Consider the following 22,507-nt stretch of genomic DNA (forward strand, 5'->3'; position numbering starts at 1 on the left):
GATGTTGGACTGGAGTAAATACAGTAAGAAGTTTCACAACACCAGGTTAAAGTCCAACAGATTTATTTGGTAGCAAACACCACTAGCTTTCGGAGCGCTCGCTGCTCCTTCGTCAGGTGAGAAAGGAGCAGCAAGCGTTCCGAAAGCTAGTGGTGTTTGCTACCAAATAAATCTGTTGGACTTTAACCTGGTGTTGTGAGACTTCTTACTGTGAAAAACAAACTCTGCAGGTCTGACAACATCTGCCGGAGAGAGAATAGAGCCAATTTTTTGGAGCCTGGATGACCCTTCATCAGAGCTCATCCAGACTTGAAACGATGGACAGGGATTTTTCAGACTGCATTCGCCCTCAACATTGGAAAATCCCGCCTGAGGTCAATGGAACTTGGCGTGGTCCATGCCCTGCCCGCTGCGATTCCCATGGCAGGCAGGACAGGAAAATTCCACTCTTTGACTCTATTCTCTCTCTGCAGATGCTGTCAGACCTGCTGAGTTTATCCAGTATTTTCAGTTTACGTTTCAGATTTCAGCATCCACATTATTTCCCCTTTATAGTATGGTTCACTTACTGTTCAGTAATAAAGAGGTAATAAAACATTGCACAGATTAAATTTTCATATAGTTGAACTGCATGCTTTATTAAACTTTCAGATTCAGATGAATGCAGCAATGGAGATGATCAGTGTGAGCAGTTATGCATTGAACGCAATAAGTTTGAAGATAATCGAGGCTATGAATGCAGTTGCAAAACTGGATTTAAATTGGATTCAGACGGCATAAGTTGCACATGTAAGAGGAAAGCTACAGAAGGATATATTTTGTCATAATAATCTTATGAATACTTATTTGATAGTACAGAACTTGAACATTGCTGAAAAAAAGACATGGGCTGGAATTTTCCAGCCGTTCACGTCGACGGGATTCCCTGGTCCCGCTGCAGTGAAAGGTCAGAAAATTCCGACCATGTTGTCGAAGCTTTTTGTCTTGCACTCACAAGAATACGAAATGTAAAGGGAACAACATGTCATGAGAAGGGAGTGCTAATTGGTTGGTAATTGAATTCTGATTGGTAGAGGCGTTGTCTTGGAGGATACACCAGATAACTGATCACTGACAGTTAAATGCCAACCTTTATTGAAATTTTTGATACCCTATCCTTCCATGGTAATCAAGGACTGATAGTGGAGCCTTGGACTTTAATTATGGGTTGTGCGATATGCAGTAAGCAATGATCTGATCAAAGTAGCTATTTGTCAGGATAGCTTAAATGTGCCCTATTTCAGCAGTAAGCAAATAGTTTTGACTCTGGTTACAAGGTTGCTAATAAGGCCAATCTTATAAGATGTGGAACTGCAGGAATTCCAATGTATATATAATTATCTTATGCAATTATAATCACTTTTAAGTAACAAATCTTTTAAAAGCGGGGCAAGGACCTTTAAACCATGGAATATAGGTGAATAATCTAAGTTTCCATATCTGATATATTAGTTGAACAGAATTGCTGAGCCTGAGAATGTAGGATGTTAAATTAAGAAACATAATTAAACAAAATGTCATTACAAACCAATGATGTTTAAGAAATTAAATTATTATATATCAACTTTAATATTAACAAGATTTACAATATTTAATTCAAGAAATTTATCTGTTTGTATCTATTTTATAATTGCAATCTGTGAAAAAATGTCATAAATGTACAGAAATGTTATTCTAAAAGGAAACAAAAATGGAGTAAACTCTTCATTAAGTTTTTCTGACTGTCATTACAGCTATTAACATTTGCACCCAGAGCTGCACTAATGCAAAATGTTTCATTGACACATCCTCTAATGAGCAAAAATGTAACTGTAATAAAGGATACACTTTGCAAGATTCAGGCACAGTCTGTGGAGGTGGGTTATTTTTGATATGATCTTTACTTGTCATAAATGAAATGGAATGGCATTGCAAAAGCTTTCCTGGGGTGCACCTCTGTCACTGCACATACAGTGTTCTGTGAGGGGAAGGCCACATGTACAGTCACACCCTATGTGCAGGGCAGGAATCAATGCAATTGTGCCGTCACCCAGTCCAAACTATTTGTATGGCACCAGAATGCCAAATTTGGACTGTATGGGTCTGGGCCACAAATTTGTAGATCACTCTGAAATAAGCCAAAGAACACTGGTGATATGAAGCAAGGGTAAGAGATACTGCTGGAGGTAGCTGGCATTAAGACTACCAAATTAACAAGGTTCAAAATAGATCGGTGGTTTGACAATATGTGAAGATTATGGGCAAAACTTCATGGAAAGGTAACAATGAATTTGCAAGCCCTGGCATAATTAGTGCCTGAAAACAAAAAGGCAGAGCTGAAGAAGAGAGGCCCTGTTAAGTGCTTAATTTGCATTTCCGCTTTTGTTCTCCCTGCGAGCTGGCTTATTAATCATGCCAGCCTGTGTTAATTGTGGAATTAACTTGCATTAAACATAAATTATATGATATAAGTATCACTAATCTGTTATGTAAAAATAGAAGAAAGTAGATGCACAAAGCTGCATTCATGCTGACAAAATAAAAGTAGAATGTTGATTGTGAATAATTGTGCTCTTCTTTTTTGCTAAATATGTCATATAAATTAAGGCTACGAGAAGCCTGTTGATTTTTCCTTTTTGCTTCATTAAATTGTATGTTGAATTTGTAATTGAATTAACTTCTGATATTTAGAGCCATGAAGTCATAGATGTTCACAGCATGGAAACAGACCCTTCGGCCCAACTTGTCCATATCGCCCCTTGTTATAAATCACTAAGCTAGTCCAATTGCCCGCTTTTTGGCCCAAAACCCTCTATATCCATCTTACCCATGTAACAGTCTAAACGCTTTTTAAAAGGCAAAATTGTATCTGCCCCTAGTACTATCTCTGGCAGCTTGTTCCAGACACTCACCATCCTCTGTGTGAAAAAGTGCTCCTCTGGACCCTTCTGTATCTCTTCCTTCTCACATTAAACTTATGCCCTCTAGTTCTCGACTCCCTTACCTGTGGAAAAATATATTGACTATCCAGCTGATCTATTATTTTATAAACCTCTATAAGGTCACCCCTAAGCCTCCTATGCTCCAGAGAAAAAAGTCCCAGTCAATCCAACCTCCTGTTATAACTCAAACCATCAAGTCCCAGTAGCATTCTAATAAATCTTTCCTGCACCTTTCTAGTTTAATAATATCCTTTCTGTAATAGGATGACCAGAACGATACACAGTATTCCAAGTGTGGCCTTACCAACTTCTTGCACAACTTCAACAAGACTCCTGTATTCAATGTTCTGACCAATGAAACCAAGCATGCCGAATGCCTTCTTCACCAATATGTCCATCTTTGACTCCACTTTCAAGGAGCTATGAACTTGTACCCCTAGATTTCTCTCTTCTATAACTCTCCCCAGTGTCCTACCATGAACTGAGTAAGTCCTTCCCTGGTTCGAACTACCAAAATGCATCACCTCACTTTTATCTAAATTAAACTCCATCTGCCATTCGTTAGCCCACTGGCCCAATTGATCAAGATCCCTTTGTAATCCAAGATAACCTTCTTCAATGTCCACAATGCCACCAATCTTGGTGTCATCTGCAAGCTTACTATCCTTGCTTTCTAAATTCTCATCAAAATCATTAATATAAATGACAAATAACAAAGGACCCAGCACCGATCCCTCAGGCACGTCGCTAGTCACAGGCCTCCATTTGAAAAACAACCCTCCACAACCACCCTCTGGCTTCTGTCATCAAGACAATTTTGTATCCATTTGGCTACCTACCCCAGGATCCTGTGAGATTTAACTTTATGCAACAACCCACCATGCGGTACCTTGTCAAAGGCCTTGCTAAAGTCTATGTAGACAACATCAACTGTGCTGCCCTCATCTATTTTTTTGGTTACACTTTCAAAAAACTCAGCGAAATTTGCGAGACATGATTTTCCACTCACAAAGCCATGCTGACTGTCCCTAATCAGTCCTTGCCTCTTTAAATGCCTGTAGATTCTGTTTCTCAGAGTACTTTCTAACAACTTACTCACTTCAGATGTGAGGCTTACTGCCCTGTAGTTCCCAGGCTTTTCACTGCAGTCCTTTTTAAACAAAGGCACAACGTTTGCCATCTTCCAATCTTCAGGCACCTCAACTTATATGAGTGTAAGAATTGTATAAAGCAATCTTATTCCATGCTGTAATCAGCCGTCCGATGATATTCGTTCTTTCTCCCTTTGCACAGATGTCAATGAATGCAAATCAAATTCAAACAATTGTAACCAAATTTGTCAAAATACTCTTGGTAGTTATAAATGTTCATGTCAGCCTGGTTACCTATTGGATCAAGGAGACAAAGCAAATTGCCATGGTAAGTCTCAATTTCACTAAAATATATAGAAATGACAAACATCATTTATGAAAGACACCAAATTGTTTAGACAATCAAAACTGAAGAATACTGAGGCATCAGAAAATGGGGTACGATGATATTCTTCCCAAATATTTGATTAGGATAGCAATGTTGCTTTATCCTTATTTCCCTGTACAAAATAAGTTTGCATGCACCTACCCACTCTCTCTCAGATCTATGACTTAAAAGAAGCAGAACTTTAGTTTACTCCAAGGAGTAATTATTAACCTTAATGAGGGAACTTCCAATAAGAATGCACTGGTTTTATTTGTGTGTCCCAGATGGCTGTAGTTTAATAATCTATAATAGGGGAAGTTATGTGGATTTTATATATTTTGTAATATTGCAAACTTACTAACCTTGCCTCCTAAATTCTCATCCAAACCATTGACAAATAACAATGGACCCAGCACCAATCCCTGAGGCACATCACTAGTAATACTTTCCATTCTATTAGAATGTATAATCCCAGATATTTAAATGAAGTTTTAAAGCTATATTTTTTACCAACCATTTCAATATTGCAGTAACATCCATTTATTAAATATCAACAGGCTGATAATCAACTCTTATTCAGATGAACCATCATGATTGCAGGAGCACAATTGCCTTGATCAATACAATGAATATTGATTTGTCAAAATGCTATAGAAATAAGTGAAATATTAAATGAGTTTAAAGTAACAGTCTTTGTTAGTAATTATGATGCAAAACTGTAGAGATCTCTTTAGTCATGCTACTTATATTTGGTCAATGCCAGTTGAAAATAAAATCCATTACAACATTGGTTAACGTTTCTCTACATATTTCATGCATTCCATAGGTAAAGACATGCATCAGATAATTGTAGCTCCCAACTATTTCATCAAGATAACTCCAAAATTACATTCAGTGAACATAACACAGAAATCCTTTTTCATAGCTCTTTATTAGTAGTTAGCAAAGTTTGACTTGACAAAATGGAACTCACACAGGAATACTGGTACAATTTTCCCTACTACAAACAAGAGTAGATTTTCCCAGCCATAACTATTGTTAATGTGATTGGATTATTTTATAATCACTTTTGTAATAGACATACCTTAAATATGACATAAGATACTTTAGTTTCAATCATATCACCAAAAGGTGCAAAATGATATTGCTATAAACATTTTTAATGTACAGGAAAGGATGGCAATTGACGTAACTTACAGAAAATTTATGTATTTGGGGTCTGAGTATCAATCCATAATGAAATCAGAGCATACCGTGTAACAATTTTATTTACAGATTTATATTTTGAAATATTATAGGAAAATATCTTTTTTGTTTTGTTATTCCTGAAATCACACACTAAAACTTTGAATAATCTTCAGTGACTTTTATTGTTGTCTTAGGATGTGATCAGTGTAGAAGATCTTCTTATGTCAACAGAGAATGTCTTAATGTTAACATTAATATTTATTGAACTTATGTACAAATGGGGTTTCAATATTTATCTGAATGCAAGAACCTTATATTATGTTCTACGAACGGGTGTCAAATTCTATTAATTATTTCTCTCTTTACACAGACGTCAATGAATGTGATTCACAATTAAACAATTGTAACCAAATTTGTCAAAATACCCTTGGTAGTTACAAATGTTCATGCCGATCTGGTTATCTATTGGATCAAGAAGACAAAGCAAGTTGCCATGGTGAGGCTCAATTTCACTAAAATATATAGAAAAGCTAAATATCACATGGACCTGAATTTCATGTTTCAGTGCTGGCAGGCTTTTGGGGGGTGGGAGGGGTGATGAGGGAGAGTGAAATTGGATGAATGGACTTACCTCTGGTTTTCCACCTATCCCAGCCTCACAGCAATTTTATATTGGGGTGGGTGAGGCCACAGATCACCTGCTCTTATCCAATTGAGGCTCTTATCTTTCCAGTTATTGACCACTTAAGAACCATTTCCTGCCCAGCCTCAGTTTTTAGGTTGGTGGGAGGATTTCCCGGGAAAGCCCAAAACTTATTGTCAGGTGGGGAGGGGGGCGGTGACGCCTCAATTAGAAGCTCCCTTCTAACTTTGGGTGCTCCCTGCCCTGCTTTGTGGTCACTGAGCCGACCTCCTTCCTCTCCTGACTTCCCCCCGACATCTCCATCCCTCACTATCCATACCCTGAGCCTTCCCTACTCTCCCTGCCCTGAAATCCCCAAAACTAAACTTTCAATACACTCCTGGACTTTGTTTCCATTTTCTTCATTAAGTTTCTCATCTCTCCACTGCAGTCTCTGTCACTGCAGTGACAGAGAGCTGCCAGCCAATCAGATTGGAATCAGACTTGCTCCCAAGTGAAATGACTGTAGTGTGGGCAATGTTGGTGGGTCAAGAAGGACAACATTGGAAAAAGTCTATCAGTATCTATCAGGAGAGAAACCAAATGTGTTCCCCACTGGGAAACTCCAACATCCGAAATAGTAATTTGTAACATAGTATTTTGTGAATGGCAGTAAATTGTTTTGACATCCAAACTGAAGGCTGAACTGGTTGGAAAGGAATGCAATGTGATGAAGGTTAGTTTATGCAGAAAATTAAAATAAAGTGTGGATTAGTTTGTCAAGTCCCTACATTCAATACTTCAATGTATGATGTCTCTAGTTAAATTATGCTTAACCTCCCTCCCATAAGGGAATTTAATAATTATGTACAAACCTTCCAGGAAACAAAACACTTAAACTAACCAAGAAACACCCCCATTACTTCAACATAACATCCAACCTCCTAATGAAGGAACACCTCTGTTACTTTAACTTGCACCTTTCTATCCAATAACACAGTTCCACATAATATTTAATCATGGTATTTTTATTTATCTGTATTGTTTAAAAGTCAAGACAACACAAACGGTTATGCAATATATCCCATAAAATTGTGGGTGGGACTTCCCGCCACCGGAATCTTCCAGTCCTGCTAAAGGTGGCCCCCATCGAGGATTCCCCTGTGGCATAGCCAACAAGGTACGCAAGTGGCCATTGACTTCAGCAAGATCATAGGATGTTGCTAGTGGCCAATGGCAAGAGGCCTCTGCTGCTAGAAAACCCATTGCAGGGTAGGCTGGAAAATCCCACCCAATGACTCAGCAGATTTATCCAGTGAGGATTTCAAGCTTACACAAACCTTTAATACTGACCCTGTATAATTAATTTCATGATGTGGACATGACGGTGTTGGACTGGGGTAAGCATAGTAAGAAGTCTCACAACACCAGGTTCAATTCCAACAGGTTTATTTGATTGCACAAGCTTTCGGAGTGCCGCTCCTTCGAAGGAGCAACACTTAGAAAGCTTGTGCTACCAAATAAACATGCTGGACTTTAACCTGGTGTTGTGAGACTTCTTACTGTAATTAATTTCAATCAGAGTGGTAGAATGATTACAACGACTCATTTCAGCATTATGTGGAAGGGCAAAGTTGGGTGAGGTTCCTGTCTAGCAATACCTGTTAGAAATATGCAAGTATATTTGTATAGATGTCAAATGAGGACAAGGTTAGTTTCTATTCTGATATCATGATTCTTCTAGCTCTGGAGTCAAATATCTTACCAACAACATTGTGGAAGGCTAGGGAGGAAATTGTGGGGTCTCCAAGCAGAGATATTTGTATCATCAGTAGTCACAGGTGAGGTGCCTGAAGATTGGAGAGTGGCAAATGTTGTACCTTTGTTTAAAAAGGGCTGCAGGGAAAAGCCTGGGAACTACAGGCTGGTGAGCCTCAGATCTTGTGCTGGACAAGTTGTTGGAGGTATTTTGAGAGACAGGATCTCCAGGCATTTAGAGACGCAAGGACTGATTGGAACAGTCAGCATGACTTTGTGAGTGGAAAATCATGTCTGACAAATTTTGTTGTGTTTTTTGAAGGGGTAACCAAGAAGGTAGATGAGGACAGTGCAGTTGAAGTTGTCTGCATGGACTTCAGCAAGGTCTTCCCACTCCCTCAATATTTGAAGCAGTTAGGAGCAGTTGAAAATAAAAGTTGAAAATGAGAACATTTTATTTTAAATTGTCATTGTATTTTTTACATGTTGTCATTCCCCCTGTCTCCAGATATCAATGAGTGCTTATCAAATCCATGCAACAGGAAAGGTTCCTGTGTCAACACGCCAGGTTCCTTTCATTGCAACTGTGTAATTGGTTGGACTGGGAAAACATGCTCAGAAGGTATGATATTACATTAAGGAGATTCTATATCCTTTTAACCACCTTACAAATGCAAAAAGCTATGGCTGGCTGGGTTGCTCTTTTGTTATGATAAATGTGGGAGAAAATTGCAAATCAGTGCATTGTAATATTACAAAATGTCAATTGTAAATATTCCCTAACTCAGCAGAATTTATGTCCATGCTGAGTCAACAATGCATTGTTAGCATCTACCCAACATCTTAACTCTGACTCATTTTGTATGATCACTTTTACTTGGTGTGGTTAAATTTCCAGTCGACTTTCAACCTGGCATTAGAAGCTGCTCAAAGTGGCCAATGGGTAAAATTCAAAGGTAGGATAAAGTGGCTGCTCATATTGGGACATGTTGCTTTGCAAATGCACCTTGCTTGCCACTCTCCAGATTATCCCCATCCCCTCAATTGCTTTGCTCTATCTACATATATAGATATTGCATAACATGTAAAAGTAGCATTACTATTGAGTCAATTGATGATCACATGTATTACAGATTTTAATTTTATAATTAGTAATGGACTCGCTACATGGACAGTAATCATGACTTTTGTTTTTAGATGTCGATGAATGTCTGGCAAATCCATGTATGAATGGAACATGTTCGAACATCCCAGGCAGCTACCGATGCAATTGTTATGGAGGCTTTACAGGACAGAACTGTGAAACTAGTAAGCTGTGCATTATTTTGTGAAGTCTAAAAGAATTGCTTTATAGCGGCTAGAATTTTCCAGCTCTTCACAACATCCGGCCAATATGAACTGGGATTTCAGTGGCTCGCTGGATGCACTATGAGAGAACCCGTAGCAAGGGGTTGGAAAATTCCAGCCATCATGATTCAAGATCCTGCCATACTGCAAGCATACTAAGGCTGGAATTCCCCAACCTTGCCTGCGGCCGGGATTTTCTGATCCTGCTGCAGTGAAAGAAGATTTGTTTGAGTGTCGAATTCTCTGTTCTCGCTGACAGCAGTGGTGGGGCATATGGCATCAGAGAGTTCTGGCCTAAGGGTCTTGAACTACAGTGTATCGAGCATTTGGGAACAATCTGAGTGACAGTCAACTAAAATGACTGCTCTTGATATGTACTTACAAACATTTGAATCTCTTTAAAAATTTGAACAAGTTATAATTACGCTCCTTTTGCCGTTTTTAATGTTATTGTCTTTTTTTTGAAGTAGAAACAAAACATATGAATTTATTTCAATAGTGAATATTTTTATTTATTTTACTTTATTTATCTTATCAGATATTAATGAATGCTCCAGTCAACCATGCAGGAACAAAGCCACCTGCAGGGATTCCATAAATGCCTTTAACTGTGACTGCTTACCTGGGTATACTGGTCAAATATGTCAACACAGTGAGTTATATTTCAGGTTTCTGTTTAGCGTACTAAATAGTTCATTATAATATGTAGAGAGATGAATATTTCTTCATTATATAGTCTGATTGAGAGTTTTGCAACGGCCCCATGACTACATTTTCATTTGATTTTAGCATCATGCTATTGTCTTCCTCTTCCCTCAGTGCTTGGTATTTTCGGCTTCCTTTTCTGTCTCTTAAAGGATCGCAGCCCTCGTGATTACATTAGATTGCATCACCTGATTTCAGAAAACCACTAGCTTATAGTGTAAACTTTACTTCTGCAATGCTGGTGCTTGTTCTGTATAATAATGTAACATCTAAGCACAGAGCAGCTTTCGCCATGTGCTTTGTATTGGGCAATGACACCAAAGAATATGTGAAGTTCCCGGAGCCTATGTAACAGCTTTCCATGAGGCTCAGCAACACAAAATCCCATGCATATTAAGGAGCTTTGAAAGAACTATGAAATGTCAAAGCGACATGTTATTCTGGTAGGCACTGATGAGAGGTTAAATTAAAAGAATCAAAGGTGTTGCCATTGGTCCTCTCTCCTTTTGCGACTACCCTAAGACCTTCCCCTCCCAGTTATCAGAAATGGTGCTTCTGTTTCTGAAACAAAAGTTAGCTTAAAAGCTATTCGCTGGGTGCTGACTCTCCATAGTTTAACCACCATCTATAAGGTATAAGTTAGGAGTGTGATGGAATACTTCCCACTTGCCTCGATGAGTGCAGCTTTAACCACACTCAAAAAGTTCCAGAAACAGCAGCCCAGTTGATTGATACTGCTTCCACCACTTTAAACATTCAGTCCCTCCCACACCGGTGCAGTTATAAAACTGTGTATCATCTGTAAGGTGTACTGCAAAAATTCAGCAAGGCTTGTTCAACATCACTGCCTCAACTACCTGAAGAACAAGGCAACAGGCACCTGGGAATATCATCACCTCCATGCTACACACTTTTATGGCTTAAGAACAAAGGGACATAAGAAGTAAGAGCAGAAGTAGGCTACTCCTGAGTCTGAGTCTGTTCCATTATGAGATGAGATCATCTCTGACTATATATGTCAAAACCACCTTCCTGCGTTATCCCCAGATGTCATAATTTCCTTTTGGCCACTATCGTGCAAAACACTCAACAACTGAGCATCCACTTCAGAGACTTTGGAATATAATGTGGTCCCTTCATTGTTGTAGAGTAAAACTCCTGGAATTCCCTACCTAATAGCTACCTTCTCACGTGCAACTGGGGTGGTCACTGAATGCTGGCCTTGCCAACAAGATCCACATGCCATGAATGAGTTAAAAAAAATTGAATCAGAAGATTGTACATCTTTGAAATTCTCAACTGCAAAGGTTGCTGGATGTTTCAACAATTAGAGTAGAAATAAGAAATATTGGTTCTGCCATCCAGCAAATATTCAGCATCAGATCTGATCTTTTTACATAATTCTGAGCAAAACAAGCCTATTTCCTTAGAGACTCTGTAAATCCAAAATGAACACAACATTCTGACAATACTCAGCAGATCAGGCGGCATCTGTGAAGAAATAAAATGTTAACATTTTAGATTGATGATATTTCACCAGAATTGAAGGATGCTCAAGTTGAACCTCTTTAAACAAGCAGAGAGTCAGAGAAAAAGGGGTGAGGATAGTGAATAGGAAAAAGAAAACAAAAGGGATACATTCTGACAAGCTGCAGAACATGACAAAGGGGTGATGATTCTTTTATTCATTCAGGGACATGGCTTCGCAGTCTAGATTAGTGTTCATAGTCCGTCCCTAATTGGCATTGAGAAGGTGGTAGTGAGCTGCCTTCCTGGACTGCTTCAGTCCACGGGGTGCATCTACACTCATTGTGCTGTTAGGGAGGGGATTCCAGGATTTGGACCCAGTGACAGCGAAGGAACAGTGATATATTTCTAGGTCAGGATGGTGAGTATCTTGAAGGGGATCTTCCAGATAGTGGTATTCCCATGTATCTTCTGCCCTTGTCCTTCTGGATTATAGTGGTTATGTGTTTGGAAGATACTAAGGAACCTTTGTAAGTTCTTGCAATGCAAATTGTAGCTGGTATAAACTATTGTGTATCAATTGTGGAGGGTATATTGAAGGGATGCCAATCAAGTGGGCTCTTTTGTCCTGGAGGTGTCAATCTTCTTGAATGTAGTTCAGGCTGCACTCATCCATGCAAGGAGTGCATATTCCATCACACTCCTGACTAGTAGCTTGTGGACAGGCTTTGCAGAGTCAGAAGGTGAGTTATTTGCTGCAGTGTTCCTAGCTGCAGTATTTATTTATATGGCTAATCCAGTTAGGTTTCTGGTCAACATGACCTGCAGGATGTCAATTGTACCACTGAATCTTAATAGGCAATGATTGGATTCTCTCATGTTCTTATAGTAAAAGTGAATAACCATCCACTTCCCTACATTATTCTCCATCTGCCACCTTGTTGCCGATTCAATTAACCTGCACATATCTCTTTGTAGCCTATTTGTTTCCTCCTCACAGCTTGCATTCCCACCTATTTCTGTGCGTTTGAGCAATTCTAGCCAGATATTGAACTGACGATGAAGAGAAAGGGAGGAGGCAACCAACATATATCATTTCTTGAGCTATACTTATTGTCTCATCTTATTGGGTACCAGCAAACATAACTCCAATTTACCATTCTATACACTTTGCGCAAAACCTTGTTCTCTCGTTGGATTGGCTTGGAAGCGGGATGGACATGTGTTTAGATGGTATGGTGACCTACTTAAAGCCTGATACTTTTCCCATCTCTGTGGGAAATTAAGTTCTGGGCAGGAAGGCCTGTGGTAATCCTTCCTGCCCACTGCCAATTGAGGTCCCTAAGTGGCCAATTAAGGACTACATCCCACTGCCGCTGAAATTAACCAAGTTGCTAGCAGATCAGTCACCATGTTGTGTCACGAAGAGAAAATAGTTTGATGGCAAATTAATTGTTACAAATCCTTTACTGAATTAGAGACTGATTAACTTTTCCTTTGTTTAAATACAGTAATTAATAACTGTGCTAGCAAGCCATGTCAACATAATGGTTTCTGCAAGAACCTCATTAATGACTATAACTGCATATGTCACAACAATTGGAAAGGCAAAGACTGCAATACAGGTACAATAGAAGTATTTTGCTTTATTCATCTTAGTTTAATATTAAAGGGAAAGAAACAAAATCATGGAATGCAAAGAAAAAGAAAATGAAAATTATGTCAAAGCAACTCAGTAATTGATTGAAATGTATTTTTACCATGTTTGAGAATTGATTTCCTATTTATAACCAAAATGTTTGCCCCCTCCCCCAATCATTATTGAACAAATAATTACACATATATCAAACTTGTGAGGCTCTCCACAAATGCCCATTGATAATCACATGAAATTCCAAGGATTAATGTCAACTGGTGTAAGTACAGTGGAGCAGGACCACTATTCGTTCGCACCTGAGATTGGTGACCATGTCCCAAATCTCATGAACGTGGTTATTTTAATGGCTGGGGATTGCCACTGGTATCTGCAAGAATGAATCAGTGGCAGTCGCCCAAGCCAATCCATCCTTCAAAGCTGAGAGGCATTCTTCAGAGCCCTAACTAAAGTTGACAATTAATCCTCCCTGAAATAAATTGACTTACAATTTAGGGTACTAAAGATTTTGAACCATCAGAATGCCACAGATGGATTCACATGCCAGGCTCAAATTGTGCAAGTTCTCCTCAGGTTTTACAAGGACATAATTGGAGGAATTTGCCAAGGACTCCAGTGCTTCTCTTTGTTTAAAAGGCAATTGGAAGATGTACCTACAGTTTCCATTCACCCTTCAAAATTTAAAGAATCAGTCTAAATGGGACGGAATTGCAATGGAGTTGTGGAGAAATAAGACATATCCGGTGGGACCATTCTATATCAGAAAATGTTATAAAAAAGGCTTAGTGGCCAGGAGTTGGAATGGATGATTTGCTAAAACCAGCTCCATTATTTGATCCAGAACAAAGGCTAGCGATAAAGGTGATTGCTGTTGCAAGGGAAGGAAATATAGTTAATACATTCATCGCTAATAAGTCTATTAGGCACCAGATCCCACCAGACTGTAAATAAATCTGAAAGGAAGGAAGCAGTAAATGGGTACTTTGAGAAATAGTTTCTTCAGTTTGCTTCTTAACATCTTAACATAGGTTACCAAATTTGATTGCTTTGGTATATTTTACATTGCTTGCTCCAATATATGTTAAGACTTGCTACTCTCAATCAATGTGTTATATGGATAATTGTTAAATAGAACAAGTATTTTTAAATTGTTGCATTCTTAATAATAAAGAAATAGACATTATAAAACAGACATGTTTGTATTACCATTTCAAAATTTCTAAGTCTCTTTGTTCTGACTCAGATGTGGATGAATGTTCCACTGGCATTCATAATTGTGACCGGCGTGCTGGAATATGTAGTAATACATTGGGATCCTACACATGTTCCTGTAAAGATGGGTATGAAGGTGACGGCATCACTTGCAGAGGTACAATCTCATGACAGAATTAATATGATCAATATGGCAATAAAATGTGCTACAGTTTGATCCTCTAATTTCAGATCTCTGTTCACTGCAAGAGCAATACACAAAAGAATTTATACTTCCAAATTACTACTTTTTTTAGAAGTAATCTTTGGGATTGATCACTTGAATCATAAATTATCAAAGCATTAAAATCCATTACAATAAAAGTTCTGATTAAAATAGTTCTGTTAATTTTATGGACTGTTCAATATTAATTTTATGAAAATTAAATATATCATGCAATCATCTGCTATTTTTTAATAACATTCTGACAACATTAGCAGCCTGAAAGTTACCACTGAAATAGACCATTGTCCAACATAGTTTCTTTGCATTTATATTCAATTCTATATATATAGAAACATACAAAATTCCATTTACCTGTTTAGGATATTTTACCTGTGTACTTCTGTTAAAAGATCAATATGACTGTACCTCTCAACCTCTCTGCTTCTCTCTGAGAACAGAAGTCAAATAAACTTTTCTACCCAAGGAGTTTGATTTGTGGAATCAATTACTTGGAAAGGAGTATCAAATAGTAGTTACAAGACTTTTATTCCATGGCTCCCTTCAGACATTGTATTTTTATTTGCTCAGTAATTTCTTCTTGCCCCTACCAAGCCATTAAAGTCATCAACAATTGAAAATGAAAAAAAAAGCTACTCAGTCTGATTTTGTAACAATTTATATGACTGTGTTTGATTTTAAATGACGTAATTGTGCTATTTTCCTTTATAGAGAAACGGCTGTTTAACTATGGATCGAAAGTTGGAGATATAAAACTCTATGGAGTAGCACGTGATTTTAACTCTCCAGTCATCAGCATCCCATCTGGCTTTCCTTTTGATGATAAATTTTACTACAGATTATACGTATGTTTAAGCATTTAATTTTAACAGTTAATTTTACAACACTAGCTTAAACATTTCCGAGGTACTTATTTATATCTTATTCAGCGAACATATTCTACAATTTAAGTGTAAATCAAACTTAGTTACACAACTGTTTTAAAAATGTAATTCCCATGATAACTTTCCTTTTTAATACTCAACTGAAGCAATGTTTCATACTTAAAATGCGAAGGATCAAGATTTCACAATAATCCAGTTATTACGTTTATTGATTAATGTGGAATTGAGCTGTGTGGACAGCAAAGGACATACTTTGGTCCACAGATAGTACAGAGGATAGTGATCGGGACACAAACAGTCTAGGCTGCAGAGAAGAAAATCAGGTCTGCCACTACTAAACACTATCTAATAGCCTTTGGGAGACTGTGCTTGTGAATATTGCCTAAAGACACATTGGGCTCAGGTACCTGACAGTCAGTGTATAAGCTATCATTAAACTTTAAAGTGTAGGAGGCTGCTAATCAGCCTGCTGTGTCTGTGCCCAACTCTTCAAAATAGTTGCCCAATAAGTCCCACTTTCCTGCTCATCCCTACTGTCTGTCAGATTTCTCCTTTTCAAGTGTACATCCACTTTCCTTTACAAAGTTAGTATCGAATACGCTTCAATCACCTTTTTGGGTAATGCATTCCGTGCTACAGCCCAGTTAATGACTTACTTTTGCCTAGCAGAAAAGCTGCTCAGGCTGTAATTACAATTATTGGTTTAATGAGATTGACTGATACGTTTTTAAAGATAATCCTAACAGACATAGATTATGAATAAAATCTCCTATCATTCCTGCTGGCGGGATCTTTTGGTCCTGCTGACAGTGATCCCCTGCCGCATGTTCCTCAGCAATGGAGGGTGCAAACAGTGGAAACACTCGTTGCCGGTGGACCAGAAGATCCCACCACCGGCCAATGACAGGTCACCTTCCCACTGCAAAACACATTTGCTGGCGGGTGGGGGGGGGGGGGGGCGGGCGGCTTGGAAATGATCCCGCTCCATAATTTTAATATTACATGTGGGATTTTCCGTCTTGGACTCTTCCTAATTTCTTTCTAATCCTTATAAGCATGGTTTTATAAAATATTTATTCATGGAATATGGGTGTCACTGGTTGGGCCAGCATTTGTTGCCTATCGTTAATTGCTCTTGAACAAATGGTGGTGTGCTGCTTTGTTGAACTACTGCAGCCTATGTGTTGTAGGAACACAGTGCTGTTAGGAAGGGAGTTTCAGGATTTTGCCCCAGCGACACTGATGGATTTGAGGGGATGTGGCAGATAATCGTAGCCCTGTTAGCCTTTTAGGGCCTCTTTTTGCTGTAAGCTACTTCATCTGAGTTAATTGCTGTTGGGAACTGTGCAGCCACTTCCTGCTTAGGCAACAAGAAATGACATTCTGACCTCAATAAAATCATCAGGCTCAAAAAGCAGATGTTAGAAATAGAACCCTAGCCAACTCTGGGCTGGTATCCTTAACTGAACAGTAACTTGAAGGATTTTAATTGGCCACCATTAAGGTTAAAATTGATCTTATGGCAATATAACTTTTATATGTCATTGTTCCAGGTATGAGCATTGCTGGAAATTCTATAGGAAGCACACCTTAACAAATCAATAGTACATAGCCAAAGATTTACTCTCTGTTGAAAGTAAAACAACAGGATTCTGTAATAAACTACCTTTATATAGTTTTCAGATAATGGACTGATTATCTTTCAAAGACACAACGAGTATCTGCAGTATATATACTCAAGTCCATTCTGGGCATTCAGGAGCTACTTTTTTTATTATCGGATACCACCAATGATTGCGGTTTTCTGGGATGATGCAGACTTGACAAGAGGAATAGGATCCATTTACTACCAGGTACTGAGGACCATACTTCATCTTTACCACCAAAATTGCTTTATAACCATCTGAGGATATACATAAAACTAAAGCCATAAATTGAAACTTTCAAACTGTAGGCGCATGTTTTCAAAATGTTACCATTATTAAGACTAACAAAATGTCAAACCCTTTGATGATATGAGGTAATTTAAACAATCTGGGGGTGTTTCTCTGATCTCACTGTGTTATTAGTGGATCGTGCTGATACCAGAGCACAGTGTGTGGGTCAAAAAATCCACTTCACACCTGAAGCCAAACAGTTTGCGAGTCCCCACTTCCTAATGATACAAACCGGGGTACTTGGAGGCCACTGAAGCTCCAAAGCAGTCGGGGGCATGGCTGGGCAGTGTCCATCTGGAAGGGCCCAATTGGCACACTGGCAGTGCCTGGCAGTGGCTACTAGACAGTCCAGTTGTGTCAGGTGGCATCACCAGTGTGCCAGGTGGGTATCTCCAGCGTGCCAAGGGTGATACCAAGTGTATGGGACTGGCATGGGGGCTGTGGTGGGGGTGTCATGTAGAATGGATCAGGTCCGGCCAGATCATGATAGGAGGGAAATGTTGGCAGTCAGTAGGGGACCCACAGAGAGGACCCCAATGTCAGCAATCCCCAATGGGGAGGAGGTGGGGGAACATGCCGCCAATGATGAGGGATTCCGATGTCTGTGGGAGGAGGGAGAGGATCTCCCAATGCACTGTGAGATCAGGCCACATGAAATGGCACCTGCGCGTTCTGAAGCCAGGCTCACTGGCATGTTTAAGCCCCTCCCCCCACAGTACTGACACAAAACTCCCAAATCACCAAAAAAGTGACTGAGTGTGGGAGGATTGCTCTGAGATACCAACGTGGATTACTCCATTATTCTCGCCATTATGACACTTAGAGAGCGACCTTACCAGCTCGTCATGCCAGTTGATCAGCGTGGCGAGCAGGTAAGCTTGGACAAGAGGTGAAAACTCGGGTTCACGCCCAGGGTGGCAATTGGGGGACAGGATGTGATCGAGGTTAGAGGGGAGCAGGTGCATGGGTGGTTTTAGTTTTTAAATAGTGGAGCCCTTCTTTGTCTCACCAGTGTGACATTATGGGACTTGCCACTTCATTTTTCACAAAGTGTTTTCAAAGAACATAAGAACATAAGAACATAAGAAATAGGAGCAGGAGTCAGCCATCCAGCCCTTCCAGCTTGCCCCGCCATTCAATAAGATCATGGCTGATCTGAAAGTGGTTCAGTTCCACTTACCCGCCTGCCCCCCATAACTCTTAATTCCCTTATTGATCAGAAATCTATCTAACTGTGATGTAAACATATTCAACGAGGTAGCCTCCACCGCTTCAATGGGCAGAGAATTCCAGAGATTCACTACACTCTGAGAGAAGAAGGTCCTCCTCAACTGTGTTCTAAACTGACTCCCCCTTATTTTGAGGCTGTGTCCTCTAGTTCTTGTTTCCTTTCTAAGTGGAAAGAATCTCTCTGCCTCTATCCTATCTAGCCCCTTCATTATTTTATGTGTCCCTATAAGATCACCCCTCAGCCTTCTAAGTTCCAATGAGTACAGGCCCAGTCTACTCAATCTCTCCTCATAAGATAACCCCCTCATCTCTGGTATCAACCTGGTGAATCTTCTCTGTACTTCCTCCAACGCCAATATATCCTTTCACAATTAAGGGGACCAATATTGCACACAGTACTCTAGTTGCGGCCTCACTAGTACCTTGTACAATTGCAGCAAGACCTCCCTGCTTTTATATTCCATTCCCCTCGCGATAAAGGCCAACATTCCATTTGACTTCTTGATCACCTGCTGCACTTGCAGACTGAGGTTTTGCAATTCATGCACAAGGACTCCCAGGTCCCTCTGCACAGTAGCATGTTGTAACTTTTCACCATTTAAATAATAGTCCATTTTATCATTATTCCTTCCAAAGTGGATAACCTCACACTTGCCAACGTTATACTCCATCTGCCAGATCCTCGCCCGCTCACTCAGCCTATCCAAATCTTCCTGCAGCTTTTCCGCGTCCTCCACGCAATTTACTTTCCCACTCATCTTTGTGTCATCAGCAAACTTTGTTACCCTACACTCGGTCCCCTCCTCCAGATCGTCTATGTATATGGTAAACAGTTGAGGCCCCAGCACCAATCCCTGCGGCACGCCACTAGTCATCAACCGCCAACCAGAAAAGCACCCATTTATTCCAACTCTCTGCTTCCTGTTAGATAGCCAATCTTCAATCCACGCTAACACTTCACGCCCAACTCTGTGTACTTAATCTTCTGCAGCAACCTTTTGTGAGGCATCTTATCGACCGCCTTCTGGAAATCTAAAAACACCACATCCACCAGTTCCCCTTTGTCAACCGCACTCATTACATCCTCATTAAAATCCAGTAAATTTGTCAAACACGACTTTCCCTTCATGAATCCATGCTGCGTCTGCTTGATCGAACCATTCTTTTCCAGGTTGTCCTGCTATTTCTTCTTTAATGATGGATTCCAGCATTTTCCCAACTACGGACGTTAAGCTAACTGGCCTGTAGTTATCTGCCTTTTGTCTACTTCCTTTTTTAAACAGCAGCGTAACATTAGCTGTTTTCCAATCAGCCGGCACTTCTCCAGAGTCCAGCGAATTTTGATAAATTACTACTAACGCGTCTGCTATTACTTCTGCCATTTCTTTCAGTACCCTGGGATGCATTCCATCCAGGCCTGGTGACTTGTCTACCTTTAGTCTCATTAGTCTACCTAGCACTACCTCTTTAGTAATAGTAGTCGTTTTAAGGACCTCACCCCTTACAGTCCCACAACTGTTAATTTTCAGTAAGTTATTTGTGTCCTCTATCATGAAGACCCACACAAAAAACTTGTTTAAGGCCTCGGCCATTTCTTTGTTTCCCATTATTAAATCCCCCTTCTCGTCTTCTAAGTGTCGAACATTTACTTTAGCCACTCTTTTCCTTTTTATGTATTTGTAAAAACGTTTACTATCAGTTTTTATATTTTGCGCTAGTTTAATTTCATAATCTATCTTTCCTTTCTTTATCGCCTTCTTAGTGGTTCTTTGTTGTTTTTTAAAACTTCTCCAATCTTCTAATTCTCCACTAGTTTTGGCCACTCTGTACGCATCGGTTTTTAATTTAATATTCTCCTCTATTTCCTTTGTTATCCACAGCTGGCTATCCCTTTTCTTACATTCCTTCTTTATCACCAGAATATATTTTTGCTGAAAGTGGGAAGAACTGCAAGGCAGCTGATGGGCGACCCTCCACTTTTCCTGCCAAGACAACAATTTGAAAAAATTGTAAAGTTCCAGCCCTGGAAGCAACGACTTCCACAATAAAGTTATCCACATCCTGAGCTCTAGTATATCTCAGCCCCATCCTGACAAGACAAGGAATCATTCACCTTGAGTTCATTTGCAACCTGATACTACAGGGTCCTTATCACAAAAGGTCAGCTTTTCCATCAGCATCAAATGCTGACCATTCCCCAGCTGGTCCAAGATGTTCCATTAAATGGTGTCATCAGCCCTTTCACATTTTTTGTTGCACAACTTGCAATGAACGAGCAACTGACCTAATCCAGCTTGTTGGGCAGATGCAACTGAACCCACTTTGCAAAATCATGCAAGGCGCCAATCTAAGTTGGTTCAATTGCTCTGCGTCATGATTGTAAGCTTAGCCTCCTCAGCTAACATATAGCAATACAGAGCAAATGCTCAGAAACTCTATGAAAAGCAATTAACTTGGAATCATCTATTAACTGCATTATTTGCCCTTCATTGTTGGTGAGTGCCAGGGATCTTGTAGCCAAAAGTCTGTCTTCTACACATGTTTCTTCATTGTCTGGTATCCAACTATTCTAGATTGCAATTCAAGAAAGGGTGATGTCTCATAATCGGTTTTGTCACTTTTGAAAAATTAGAGAAAATAGAGGTGATTGTAATAGAACAGAGAATGTTTGTTTAGTTACTGCAATAGCAAAATACTGTGAATGATAATCCTGATGAAAGATCATCTACCTGAATATTAACTTTATTTCCCTCTCCACAGATGTGAATATTTCAAACACTTTATATTGTAATAGTTACTGCATTTACTGAATCACATTTGCTATACCATACAAGATTGTTAATTATCAATTCTAAATAGTTAGTGGTTTTACACAATTAATGTAATCACAGAATAATTTTTCTCTAAGGAGGCAAAGCAAAGGTGAACTAAAAACAGCATTCTCTTTCAGGTGTTTGATTTCCAAGTCAGGACTGATTCTCATAGTCAGAATTTCCAGAACGATCTTAAAACACAAGTGAATGATTACTATGGCTCAGAACTTGACATTTCAAGCTTCACACCTAAATGGGCACTCAAGATTACCTGGGAAAATGTTCTTCCATATTCTGGATATCAAAACACAGATCCTGAAGAAGTATGTATCAACGTCTCATTGCTGTATCCATTCTTCTTGGCTGTCACTTTGCACTCTATAAGGGGTGTGCCTATTATGAATGCTAGAAAGTCTGGTGCCGACCAAAACCTGAATGCCAGAAATGTTCTTCTAAGCCCCCTGGGCTGATCTGGTTAAATTTAAATGGCTAAAATATTTGGCGGGGCCCACATTTACCCTACTGAAGACCTGCACATCTCTGCTCAACATGCCAGCATACTAGGAAAAAGTCATCCCTTTCCCATTAAGATCAGGGCCTGTCACCAATACTGTAATGACATGATACAGGTGGAATTTTAAATGCAGTTAAATCAGTTTCTAGAACTGTGATTTTAAAAAACATTCAACCTAATTTCGTCCATTTACTCCTTTCTTATTTCTATGTATATTAATAAACCATACACTCTCTACTGCTCTTACAAATGCAGCATAAAACTAACAAAGAATAAAAGCAAACTAGACCACGGCCAGTATTATACAAACCCTTAACAATTCAGACCCATATTTTGGCATTTTAATGTGAATGAAGATAAAATACAGAGTGTATTGTGTCTAATTAGCTTCCACTCTAATACATATGCAGCTGTTTTTAACATCAGTTTATTTCATTGACAGTCATAAGTTTATATTATTTCTTATGATACTAAGTTTGACACAATACTTTTTTTCTGCTGAGTCTTATTTTTTGTTGAAATTTGAAATGCATCT

At 39.2% G+C, this 22,507-nt stretch overlaps 1 protein-coding gene across 1 annotated transcript in view; it reads left to right on the top strand.

Moving 5' to 3' along the window:
• LOC145341249 (uncharacterized) overlaps nt 1-22,507 on the top strand; it is a 326,614-nt gene that overhangs the window by 170,864 nt on the left and 133,243 nt on the right. Inside the window, exons 67-78 of the mRNA XM_080186176.1 lie at nt 652-789; nt 1,773-1,895; nt 4,254-4,379; nt 5,977-6,102; nt 8,495-8,608; nt 9,184-9,294; nt 9,872-9,985; nt 13,017-13,130; nt 14,403-14,528; nt 15,306-15,439; nt 17,155-17,331; nt 21,596-21,781. Of these exons, the coding sequence (XP_080042302.1) occupies nt 652-789; nt 1,773-1,895; nt 4,254-4,379; nt 5,977-6,102; nt 8,495-8,608; nt 9,184-9,294; nt 9,872-9,985; nt 13,017-13,130; nt 14,403-14,528; nt 15,306-15,439; nt 17,155-17,331; nt 21,596-21,781 (1,589 nt within the window). The remainder of the gene's footprint in view (nt 1-651; nt 790-1,772; nt 1,896-4,253; nt 4,380-5,976; nt 6,103-8,494; nt 8,609-9,183; nt 9,295-9,871; nt 9,986-13,016; nt 13,131-14,402; nt 14,529-15,305; nt 15,440-17,154; nt 17,332-21,595; nt 21,782-22,507) is intronic.

The sequence above is a fragment of the Carcharhinus amblyrhynchos genome, chromosome 3 (assembly GCF_965287045.1).
Source record: "Carcharhinus amblyrhynchos chromosome 3, sCarAmb.v2.hapA, whole genome shotgun sequence".
NCBI lineage: Eukaryota > Metazoa > Chordata > Chondrichthyes > Carcharhiniformes > Carcharhinidae > Carcharhinus > Carcharhinus amblyrhynchos.